Source organism: Penaeus monodon, chromosome 8 (assembly GCF_015228065.2).
Source record: "Penaeus monodon isolate SGIC_2016 chromosome 8, NSTDA_Pmon_1, whole genome shotgun sequence".
Lineage (NCBI taxonomy): Eukaryota > Metazoa > Arthropoda > Malacostraca > Decapoda > Penaeidae > Penaeus > Penaeus monodon.
In genome coordinates, this window is record NC_051393.1 from 44,381,036 (window position 1) to 44,394,499 (window position 13,464).

The 13,464-nt window shown below is 36.8% G+C and overlaps 1 protein-coding gene across 5 annotated transcripts in view; it reads left to right on the forward strand.

Moving 5' to 3' along the window:
* The window catches only part of LOC119576364 (probable G-protein coupled receptor Mth-like 4), an 18,491-nt gene extending 7,330 nt beyond the window's left edge, over positions 1-11,161 (forward strand). For 4 of the 5 annotated variants that reach the window (XM_037924019.1, XM_037924021.1, XM_037924020.1 and 1 more), the window contains exons 2-9: positions 3,211-3,697; positions 5,221-5,536; positions 5,698-5,961; positions 7,869-7,947; positions 8,454-8,650; positions 8,915-9,089; positions 9,422-9,511; positions 10,396-11,161. In XM_037924019.1, the coding sequence (XP_037779947.1) occupies positions 3,272-3,697; positions 5,221-5,536; positions 5,698-5,961; positions 7,869-7,947; positions 8,454-8,650; positions 8,915-9,089; positions 9,422-9,511; positions 10,396-10,738 (1,890 nt within the window). In that variant the 5' untranslated portion in view covers positions 3,211-3,271 and the 3' untranslated portion in view covers positions 10,739-11,161. The remainder of the gene's footprint in view (positions 1-3,210; positions 3,698-5,220; positions 5,537-5,697; positions 5,962-7,868; positions 7,948-8,453; positions 8,651-8,914; positions 9,090-9,421; positions 9,512-10,395) is intronic. The other variant, XM_037924023.1, reaches the window with a different exon arrangement.
* Positions 11,162-13,464: the final 2,303 nt, after the last annotated feature.

The following is a 13,464-nucleotide window of genomic DNA, read 5'->3' on the forward strand; positions in this document are numbered from 1 at the left end:
TAGGCACCCCTAATTAGCTATCAGCCCTTATCTCCTTTAAAAGAGCATCTACCTGTCTTTGCCCTACAATCCGGAACAGTAAAACAACTAGCTGGTGAAAGTATGATTATTCAGTTACTCTTCTACATCTATTTCAACTGTTTGGTGTTGGATCCAGCTATCAGGCAAACATCCCCCCATCCAGCCCCCGTCCTCCATATTCGAGATACTCTCATCTCTGATCCTCTCTTAGTCGCTAATGAACTGGGTGATTATTTCAGCCATGTCAGTAATGGCTCTCACCTTTCTCCACACTTCTCTTCCATTAAGACCAAGAGAGAATGCAGCCCTATCATCTTCACCCTGCCTTCTGCTGAGTCCTATAATGCTCCCTTTTCTTCCTCTGAACTTAACGCTGCCTTACAGTCGTCAGCTGACCCCCTTGTTCATTTCAAAACATATATGACATCTGCATTTGCACGCCATGATTCAGTATTAGCCATATTCTGTGTCCTAGAATATGTATACCAATATGGCGTACATATTCTCCAACATTCCTCTTCGCATACACAGAAACATGCATCCATCATCTTCCTCTCCATGACGCACTTTCCACATCATCACCCTTCTCTTGAAGCTTCGAACGTCCCACCAGTGTGCTCAGCATCGACTTTGATTCTCTCTGACATTTGATGACATTGTTTCAGCTTCTCTTCGAGGCCCATCTACTTTATGTTTGAGTATTTAACCACTCGCTCCGGCATATCTATACCTACTCTCTGCCAATTCCTTCAGTCTGCATCAACATCAGTGTCCTCCTGAGCCACTAACCATGGCTTTCGCTTTTCTACCTCCAAATCTTTCTCCACCCTTTTCTCTCACGCACGTGTAGATCCCCAGCCTCCACTCTTCTCATATCGTGCTCCACTCCAATACCATTCTTCTTTTGGCGTTGTTTTTGACTCCAAATTGTCTTGGCAGGACCATATTTTTTTCATTAAAAAAAAGCTCGTCGCCGCCTCCGAATTTACAAACCTGCTTTCACTATCATATCCTGATTCAGTTGCCAAACTCTCACTCCATCTTATTTCCCTTGTTCTCTCACTCATATTTGGATGCCATATCTACTCCCCTAGTTCAACCTCCTTTCTCGCTCATCATGATACAATCCACCACTTCGGTATTCACTTCGCCTATGCCCTTTTAACTGCTTCCCCTGAATCAACATGCCTTTCTCATATCATATACATCCACATTTACATGTATGTAGTATGCCCTATCAGATCTTGTCATATCTCATAATAATATTCTATATATATATATATACATATGATTATTGTATATATATCATAAATATATATATATATATATAATATATATATATATATATATATATATATATATATGTATATGTATATATATGCTATATATATATAATATATATATATATATATATATATATATATAGTATATATATTAAGCATATATATATATATATATATATAAGTTTATATATATAGATATATATATATACATATATGTATATGTATATATGTATATATACATATGTATATATATTATATACATATATATATATATATATATATATATATATATATATATATATATATATATGTGTGTGTGTGTGTGTGTGTGTGTGTGTGTGTGTGTGTGAGTGTGTGTGAGTGTGTGTGTGTGTGTGTGTGTGTGTGTGTGTGTGTGTGTGTGTGTGTGTGTGTGTGTGTGTGTATGTATATATATATATATATATATATATATATACATGTGTGTGTGTGTGTGTGTGTGTGTGTGTGTGTGTGTGTGAAGGCCTTAAGATGGAATGTGATTTTAGTACTGGTCCTGGTTGACTGAAATGCATGGAAAGCGTCTAAGCATTCCCAGACTGAATGCTGGAATAAAACGTTTAAGCAGACGAACACGGTTCATGTAGCAATCATATTGATAGTCCACTAAAAGGAAAGGTAATTTCACGAGGATCCATGAGGTATTCAACGTTACGATCTTTCAGTCTTCGTCGAAAATGGCAGTGTTAGATTACTGTATTATCAATTATGTCAGATTGTTCGTTCTTTTTCTACTTCTCAACAGTGCAAGTAGGATTGCGAAAGACAAACCTCTCTCGCCGCAAATTTTGAAATTAGTGAAAGCGTGTGTGTGAGCTAAGAGAAAACTGCAGACACTGTTCGTATGATTTGTTTGAGTGCCCCCTTAAGGACGTTTATTTATATTTGTGGATTTGTTTGTCAGTGTTTGTGTTTGCTTAAGTTTGCGCATATTAGTATCATTGATACGAGAAAATTATATACATATTACTTTTGTAATTTCTAGAGACGAAGGAAAAAACATTGGATGGTATAAAGTTTTCTTCTGTAATATTTACTCATACAAGAGAACATTCATATGCATATATTTTCTAAGACATGTGTTTCGGCTTATTTGTATACGTGTACATGAGATAAAATCTATCCATACAAAGTCGATTTTTGTTTTTGAATAAGGATGTGGCTCAAATGTCATGATCCGACGGTGGTTGTGCTTCATTCCGTCTTTGTACTGTTTTACATATTTTACTGTTTATTTTAACTAGAAGGTGTGTTCGTGTTTGTTTGTTTGTGTGTGTGTGTGTGTGTGTGTGTGTGTGTGTGTGTGTGCATGTGTGATTTCTCGAGAAATTATCAGAAAAGAGGTGTGAGTAAATTCCGTTTTTTTTATCTGCAAATGGAGTGATGTAATTATGTTTCTGACTCTTTACCTCCCTTTTCCTCTTATCAATCTATCTTCCTCATTCGCTCTATTTATCAATCACACACATAGCACAGCATACACACACACACACATACATATTTATACCCATACATATATATGTTTATACCGATACATATGCATGTGTATATATTTACAGTATATACGCATAGGTATATATGTATATATATATATATATATATATATATATATATATATATATATATATATATATATATATATGTGTGTGTGTGTGTGTGTGTGTGTGTGTGTGTGTGTGTGTGTGTGTGTGTGTGTGTGTGTGTGTGTGTGTGTGTGTGTGTGTGTGTGCCTATTTAAGATAGATAGAGATAGAGTGAGACAGGTAATAGATAGTTATATAGAATGAGAGAAGGAGAAAGATAGACCGCCCGTCACATCCTCCATGCATATACTTTTCTAATTATCTCTGCCCATCTTGTTTTACAGAGTGTGTGAAATTGCCAGTCTTTCCATCCTAAAGCCAATATTACACCACGCCGGCTTCAAGATGCATTGGCGGCTAGTGTTCCTTGCAATGTGGGTAAGCCTAGGCATGTTACAATGTTCCACACTATTACAAGAAGAAGGTTTAGTCCTAAAAGGAAGACTGTGCTGTGAGGAGGGCCAAATTCTCACTGACAATGGCTGCGTGCCTGGTGTCAACACAGCCACTTTCTCGCCGCCAGTCTCCGCAAATCTGTCACAAATTACAAGCAACGTCTCTTGGTCTTTCGAGCCGTTAATGTGTCCCAGAGGATTCTACGTCAACCACCTTCTTCTGGATGGAAGGAATAATACGCTAGATATAGAGGAGGGAGAAATTTACCTGAAATGGATGGAGGTCTTGGCCTTCAAAAGCAGCTCTGACTACTGCGTGGGGCCCACTGTGGACGGCGGCTACGCGGCCCGGACTTGCCACCCTAATGTCGAGAAGGTGAGCCGTGGTGGTTTGCTGCATATTTTCCCTTTTCTCCATTCCTTCTGGAGGCTGTGAAGTTATACAAGTGTGCGTGGCAAGCACAGAAGTGAACACACACATGCACACACAAACACACACTCACACAACATACACGCACACATATACACCCACAAAAATAAACGCACACACAAGAAACTGTTATCCACACATAGAGGCAAAGGCTTATATAACATGACATTTATAGTCGTGGCTGAGTTACTAGGGGCCGGTAAAATGATAAAGCCACTGACCTCCAAAATGTTTGCACATCGTAATGGGCGATCTAGCATCCTCTTGCTTTTGTTAATTTGGTTAAGAGACAAGAGTTGTATATATTAGTATTAACTACCGATCTAACAGATGCTTTATGTTGATTACGATTAACCAATACTACTGAAATGTATAAGATCTAAGTAAAACTAAAGCTATCTGATAGGCTAATATCACACACAAACACAAAATGTGCAAGTATAGACAAAAAAAGTAGATAGCCCTAGATGGATGGATATACTTTGCAAATATATGGTCAACAGCTTGTGTCTAGAATGCTCTTTTTCTCTCTCACTGCAACACAGCATAATGGTATAAGGATAAAGATCATACTTTCCCATAGGATTTTTTTACGATTACAACCATCAAAATAAGATTCATTTTCCCAGTCAAGTTTTCAAATCAAGCGGATCATAAACTACAAGATAGCAAAGTTAGCAGAGTGTATGGGATATTGTTCGATAGTGATACTTCATCCGCAGAGTTGCTGCACGAATTTTCGTGATGCCGTTAATGGCAAATTACCGGGAGCTTCCTTAGATATTTGTTTATTGTATTGTATCAAACTTCCACTTTTGGCAATAGCAACGATTATGATAGATCACTAAGACATTTCAATAATGATGATTTCTAATGTAATAGTAAAATACTGTTATATATATATATATATATATATATATATATATATATATATATATATATATATATATATATATATATATATATATATATATATATATATATACACACGTGTGTATGTGTGTGTGTGTTCACACACATGTATATATGTGTGTGTGTGTATAGATATATTACATATATACATATAAAATATGTATGTACGTGATATTCACGTACCATACGCCTCAAAGTTCGTTTCTTGGATCTTGCACGATATCGGTTCATCATTATCATTTTAATATATTCGACCGACCCATAGTCCAGATAGCATACATACAGTTGCCTCTTGCATTTAAACCAACAAAAATGACAAATGCCGTGAAGTTTATTTAAAGTAATAAATTGACAAATGCAGGGAAGATGCCCAGAATTGTATCGAAACGGTAACAATTCCTTCATAGGGTGAATGAATATGTTGACCAATACTTTAGAGTTTGATGTTGAAGGGGCGGCGGAAATCCATCGTGTTTGGGCGCTCTGGTCAGCAGTGGCTGTCCCTCACTACTCCATGGTCAGTGAGCATCATCTAAAAAAAAGTCACCGGTTCTCAGCTCTGCACGAGGGAAACGTGTGTCCAGAAGTGCTGTGGCGACGGAGAGGTTGTGGAGTTGGCATCGACGAGCTGCATAAAACGGGATGTGGGCGGATTTTCTCCCGAATTCCGTACGCATCATGGAAGTCCAATCCCAAGACCCATGAATATTTTGGTGTTTGAGAAGATGCCCGTTTGCGAAGGCCTAGCTCTCCTCAACCCCCGCGCCAAACCGATACAGGAGTTCTACCTGCTCCCGAATGGGAATTTGTATGAACCGCGCTACGCCGTAGAATTCGTGCCGGGCAGATATTGTCTGGAACACTTTGTAGACTGTAAGTAAAGTATTTTGTCCGGCACACCTTCAGTTCTGATTTTTATTTTATTTTATTATTCTTTTAACGAAGACCCTCGTTATATGCAGCTTTGCTCTGAATCATTGTCATTTTGGTAAAGTTACCAAGGCTCTCTTCCAAATCCCCCTTCCTCTTTCCAGTTTCAGCCGACGTCGCCTTCGTATGTCGGGAACCTCTGAGTAAGGCCATCATAATCAAGAACCATCTGCAGGCGGCCGGGTTGGTGGTGTCATGCGTGTTCCTGTCGGTGACCATCGTGTGCCACCTCGCCATCAAACAGCTGCGCGACATCCAAGGCCTCTGCCTCCTGTGCTACATGGTGTCACTGCTGATCGCTAACGCTGTCCTCTTCACGGGATCTCAGTTCTCCAAAGTAATTAGCAAGTCCCACTGCGTCTTTAATGGTGAGTGGCATTAATGCTTTTATCTACGGAAGGATTTGTTGAAGGTTTACAAACGATCTCAAGGCAGGACATTCTTAAAATTTAAATTGATTTGGGGGGGGGGGGTGAAGTGCGTGTGGTTTGGAACACACGCACTTCACCCCCCCCCCAGAAAAAAAGGCAATTGCTAGTACCAGGACCGCTCTTCTTTCCACGTAGGAGCATTACTTTCCTTTTGAATGACATGATCTTTTGTAGAGTGTCTATTGTTCATAACGTGGGCCTCCGGGAGAGAGGCATTTTGTAGGATGATGCATTTGTAGAAATGACATATATATATATATATATATATATATATATATATATATATATATATATATATATATATATATATAATATATATCTTCTTCTTTTAACGGTAGGTTCATGTCTGAGCCGCCGTGGTCACAGCATGATACTTAATTGTAGTTTTCATGTTGTGATGCTCTTGGAGTGAGTACGTGGTAGGGTCCCCAGTTCCTTTCCACGGAGAGTGCCGCTGATACCTTTTAGGTAATCATTCTCTCTATTTATCCAGTCTTGGGACCAGCACTGACTTGGGCTAGTTTACCCACCCAGTGGCTAAATAGGCAATCGAGGTGAAGTTCCTTGCCCAAGGAACTTCATCTTATCTAGGTTCGATTTACCTAAAATTATGTAAACCAGCGCATGTGCGCACATACGAGCGCGGGCGATGCGTGTCTGCAGGCATGCACCCACGCTCTCGCATGCGGCGATTGGTGCGTGCACTTAAACTAATTTATATATATATATATATATATATATATATATATATATATATATATATATATATATATATATATATATATATATATATATATACATGTATATATATATATATATATATATATATATATATATATATATATATATATATATATATATATAAATGTGTGTGTGTGTGTGTGTGTGTGTGTGTGTGTGTGTGTGTGTGTGTGTGTGTGTGTGTGTGTGTGTGTGTGTGTGTGTATGTGAATATATGTGTGTTGTATGTACGTATACAGACAGAGAAATACATGTAAATTTATATTATAAGTATTTGTGTATATATGTGTGTGTTGGTGTGTGTGCGTCTGCGGGACTCAAAGTGAGAGAAAGGGAGCGAGAGAGAGGAAGGGAAAGAAAAAGAGATAGAAAAAGATAGAGATGGCAAGTTGTTGTTAGTGATTCTAATGCACTTTTTACCACTAGCATATCCGTGGCTGATTTTCCGTGACGCGTGCATTTATCAACCGTGTAATGCAGAGGGACAAGCACTGGTCTGTCACGTGATCAGATATACAAATAGTAGCCTCGGCGTTATTTATATAATGCGGAACACCTTCATTGTTTACAAGAGCTTTCCTTGAGACTGATTTAGCTAACGAAACCCCGTTTTTGTTTTTTGTTTTACAATGTTATAAATGCCATTGCCTCTATGAACTAGATAAGGACGTTTATGCTGTTATGCATGTATTTGTATATGTGGGTGCGTGCGTGTGTTTGTTTGTGTGTTAGTGTGTGCGTGTATGTTTGTGTGTTTGTATGTGTTTTCAATTGTCCTTTAGTTCTTCCTATTATTGATATTCTTCAGCATCTGGCAATGATAATTATAATCATAAATATCAAAGCCATGATTATCCTCTTTCTTGAATGTGATTATTTTTTATGGTGTTATTGTTACTAGATTTAGGCAAGTAGTGTCATAAACATTGTTTTATAATCTTAATTTTATAATATCGATAATATACTATTAACATACTGATTGTTACAATGGTTATGATCATAATCATTACCATCATCGTTGTCACCATCATCGTCATCGTCATCATCACTACTATTACTTTTTATTACCTTATAATTTGAACTGATTTTATCTTTTTTTTCAGGTTTTCTCCTACAGCATTCATTTCTCGCGACGTTCTTCTGGCTCAATGTCATGTGCTTTGATGTATGGCGCGTCATTAAGTAAGTGAAAAAATACATACGTGCATACATACATACATTTACACACACTCATATCTTTGTGTGTATTATATATATATATATTTATATATATATATATATATATATATATATATATATATATATGTATGTATGTATGTATGTATGTATATCTCATACAATACATACATACATACATATATGCACACAAAACACACACACACACACACACACACACACACACACACACACACACACACACACACACACACACACACACACACACACACACACATATATATATATATATATATATATATATATATATATATATATATATATATATATATATATATATATATGCATGTGCATCTTCATGTTTATATGTAAGTATGTATGCATGTATGATATATACACATAAATATCATGCATACATACATACGTGTGTTTGTCATGAAAGTGGGTGTTATGCTACTTTTTTATATCGATTTACTTAGAAAGAAATACTTACTTCCCTTTCCCAATTTCAGAGCGACCGTGAAGCTGGTACCACTGCGGGGTATCTTAGCCAATGACGCCAAGAAGTTCAGGCTGTACTGCGCGTATGCTTGGGGCGTCCCTCTGGTCGTGACGCTGGCGACCCTCTTGCTGCATTTCCTGCCCGACGAGAAGGTTGCGGACGGAGTTCTTCGGCCGGGCTTTGGGCGGGAGTCGTGCTGGTTCAGTGGTTTGCGGGGGTGGCTCTCTTTCTCCCTCTCTCATATATGTGTGTGTGTGTGTGTGTGTGTGTGTGTGTGTGTGTGTGTGTGTGTGTGTGTGTGTGTGTGTGTGTGTGTGTGTGTGTGTGTGCTAATGTATGTATATCTTTATATTTATATATATATATATATATATATATATATATATATATATATATATATATATATATATATATATATGTTGTGTGTGCGTGTGTGTGTATGTGTTTCATTTATTTATTCACTGACGACAGGTGATTACGAACTTCTGAGTTACTTCTACGGGTTGGTCGGTGTGCTGTTTCTCCTGAACCTGATTCTCCTCGGCCACACTCTCGCGATGCTGTTCCAGGCCGGCGGCGCCTTCAGCCGCTGCCGTTCTCAGAACACCAGCTCACTCACAGCCTTCAACCGGAATCACCTTGATGTGTGAGTCTTGCAACAGAGTCATTATTAATGTGTAATATGATTACAGTGAATATTATGTATGCACAGTATATTCACGGAATTTACTTTCACCTGCGAGATAACAAATTATTGGTATCCTAGTTGGAATTTTGAAAGCTTATCTCTTTTTTAAGGCTGCGTGGTACTGTAAGTAACTTTTAAACATATTTTCCCCTCAGCTTTATGTACCCTACTAGCAAGTGACGAATAACCTTTACATTTTCCTATAGTGAATGGGAAAGGAAATTTAGTTAATGGTACAGACATTGCGGTAATAAAGAACCACAATTTCCTATTTCTAAACATTATGGCAGGTTCTGGCAGCGGTTTAGCCTCTTCTGTTTAATGGCGCTTTGGTGGGTCGCGGAAATTCCCTCCTGGAAAATTAATCCCCTGGAAATTTGGTAAGAATACATTCGGTTCCGGGGAATGAACGATATGTTATGAATCCAAGGAATCCGGCCACATACGCATATATATGCACATGTGTGTATGTGTGTATATGTATATATATGTATGTGTAAACAGATCTCTTTATACACATATATGTTTAAATACACATATAACTGTATACATAAATATAAATATATGTATATATATGCATATATACATATTTTACTTACATATACGTATATGCATGTATGTGTATATGTCTGTGGGTGCATATATGTGTTTATGTATATAGATGTATATGTATACCTATATATACATATGTATATATCATACTTATATACTTATACATATGTGTGTATATATATATTTATATGCATATGTATACACACACACACACACACACACACACACACACACACACACACACACACACACACACACACACACACACACACACATATATATATATATATATATATATATATATATATATATATATATATATATATATATATACATACATACATACGCATATATGCATCTGTTTCTTAGTGTGTATACATATATAGATATAGATTTATACTGTGTATATATATATATATATATATATATATATATATATATATATGTATATATATATATATATATATATATATATATATATATATATATATATATATATACATGTATGCATATATATTGTATATATGTATATACTTATTGTGTGTTTGTGTGTGTGTGGTCGTCTGTATATCTGTTTATATATATGCATTGTGTATTATAAATAATTTCGGGCGATTATTGAATTCCTAACTGGCTCAGATTCAGCCAGAGTCCGTAGCGATTTACCCTTGTCAACCACGTGCTCCCCCACACCCTCTCTCTCCCGCCGCAGGATCCCGGCAGACATCATCAACTCCCTGCAAGGCTTCATCGTGTTCGTGATCTTCGAGAGGAGCCGCAAGAAGCGCGAGATCGTGAGCCACACGTGGAAGGACACTGTGTCCACCGTGTCTCAGACAGTGAGGAAACTTTCCCACACGGGCGAAACCAGCGTCGTGTGGCACGTGAGCGACAACCAGGTGTGCATCGCGAACCCCGACGGATCGTCCTCAAGCAACAACAAACTCGCCGAGGAAACAACTTCCGACTTAGGCGAACGGAAGGACCCAGAGGGCGGCGACGGGGAGGCAACGCAGGCGGGGGAGATCAACCCAAGCTTCCAGAACGCGGATTAAAGCGGATGTGGCCTACCTAGCCACTGGGTGGGCAAGCCAACCCAAGTCAGTCAGAACTGGGTAAATAGAGATGGCGACTCGATAAAAACACCGGGCGGAAGGCAACGGCAAACCACCGCTCTAAAATGCCTAGAAAATCATGGAAAATCCATGATCGCCAACGTCCTTGTGGGACAGGGCACTTGAAAAAAAGGATGTTATCAGAATTTATCTTCTAATATGTTTGAATGTACTTTTGGATACTGAAATTAGGTTGTCTGACAAGTGAAAGGGTGCATATAGTTGAAACTATAAGATCTGGTAATGTTTACATTCATATTCGCTACATGTGGAGCCGACTTAGAATGCGGCACATGTATCACAAAGTGTCTTTAGCAGATAGTAGCAAAGTATATATGTACATAATATATACACATATATATATACACATGTATATATATATATATATATATATATATATATATATATATATATATATACATATATATATATATATATATATATATATATATATAAATAAGAAAATAATTACATGTGTAACTATCTATGTGTCTATATATGTATTTCATGTATTGCATTTGTTAATACAAAACTGGGAAGAAAGTTATCCTTAAGGCCACATTTATCATCACACGCAAAAATATGGTTGATGTACGACCCAATTATTTATTATTTTTTTGGTTGGCATGATATTAAAAAAAAACGAAAAAAACGAACCAGAGGGACTAATAAATGGTAGAAATATTAAATATAATACAGAAAGCAAATATGATTACACGAAGGTTCAAGTAGAAAGTATAGTTTATACAATGGAAGAAAGGTTCCCTCAGTGTGGTTGGTGGATGTGGCGCCGAAAAAGAAAACGGAGTTGGGATTCAGGGGAGCCAAGAGTAATTCATTACAGATATCGATACGTAATAAGTCTAATAAAACCGAAGAGTTCTCATAGGATTATATTAATTTGAAATTAGAACTGAACATCTAGACGAGCGTGAAATTTGCCTTTGCTGTTATAAAGGAATTCAAAACAAGAAGTACGCTTTTTTACATCAAAGACTCTCAGTTCTACTTCGTTTCACGGTTCATTGCCCCAAGGATTGGGTCTGATGAAAAATAAGTTATAGGTACATAGTCAGAATTCTTTGGAGGAAAAGATTCAAATAAAAAAAATAATAATAATAATCAAAGAGTGATTCCCAGAAAAAAAAACAGGACGTTTAAGGCACTTAAACAATATATGTTGGAAAGGAAGTCTTTCCATCGCATTTTGGGAACGTGTTATTGCTATTGCTATTGTTATTGATATCACCATCATCTTCATTACTGCTACTGTCTTTTTATTGTTACAATTGTATTATCACTATTACGTCTTTTGTTGATGAGATAAGAACATTGTCTTTGCTTTTCCTGTTGTTTTATCATATAATGATTGTTGTCATTATGCTCCTGAATTTCATTAAAACGTGTTATATGAACAGATTGTTTTGTAATATAAAGGCATTCAAATCTAAATACTAGTTTCCTTCTTAAATCATATTTTTATTTCATAATAGTTGATTTAAAAATATATCGATTCGGATGAGCTCAAGAGCATATCAGAATGATATACTCTTGAAGGAATGAGTCAGTAGAAGAATTAGACAATATAGTGAATTTAGAAGTATATTTGATCATCATATGTCAGGGTATGTACGATATTTTCTTTTTCAGTATTTTGCAGCACTGAATAGTAGGTTATCGAACACCGGGAGTTTTAATACTCATGGTATATCCAGCGGAAATATACTCTGTCAAAAAATTATAATCTTAGGTGCAATTATTTTCGCCACAAAATATTGGAATGAATTCGATTTTGAGTAGCTTCAGAAGCATCTCTATTAACACTAAGAGATTTTCAGTTGTCCATAGTAATCCTATCATACATACCAGTCTGAATCTGACACAGCTCACTTACGTCGCTACTATACACTGTAGATAAACTAATAGATACACACATATACCCAAATCAGGTCAAAATCATAATGAATGATTGAGTTCTGGATATTTGGACTGGTTTGGATCTCGGGTTATAACAAAATAAAATTCTCCATTTAATATTTATTGAATCACCAAAAACAGTTCACAAATAGCTCACAAGTCATCCAAGTTTTTATAATGTTTCACTCTCCTTTTTTCGATTTTAAGAATATGCAATATTCCAATCACCACAGGAATAACAGACAGAGATCCCTATCAAGAAATAAATTCCGAAAATAAATAAATCCCTTCACCAAACTCACGTCATTCTAGGTAAAACAATATCGTGTAAATCAAAAGAAATACAAACATTATAAGCAGCCATCAGGCAGTTACGAAAATAAATCACAAAAGGGAAAAATAATCATCATGTAAAGATGACAGGAAGCGACTGAGGGCAGCTGAGCATAACCGGACACTTACGGTGTGTCACGGATAGTCAAGGTCGAAATACCGGGATAAGCCACGGTTGCGAACCATTCTCGCAATCAGGGTTTTATATAAGTATATATTTTTATTGACCTTGCTTGTCAGTCAACGAAATCGAAACGCAGCCGTTTAAACGAATCCCAGAACCACTTAATATCCGGATGAAGAGGCGTTCACTTGATTCCGAAACCTCGTACACTTCGCTAATCTTTTCAGCTAGCGATCGGGAAGAAAAAACGTTTGAAATGTTAGTTAGCCCTCCACAAGCTTATAAATAACTA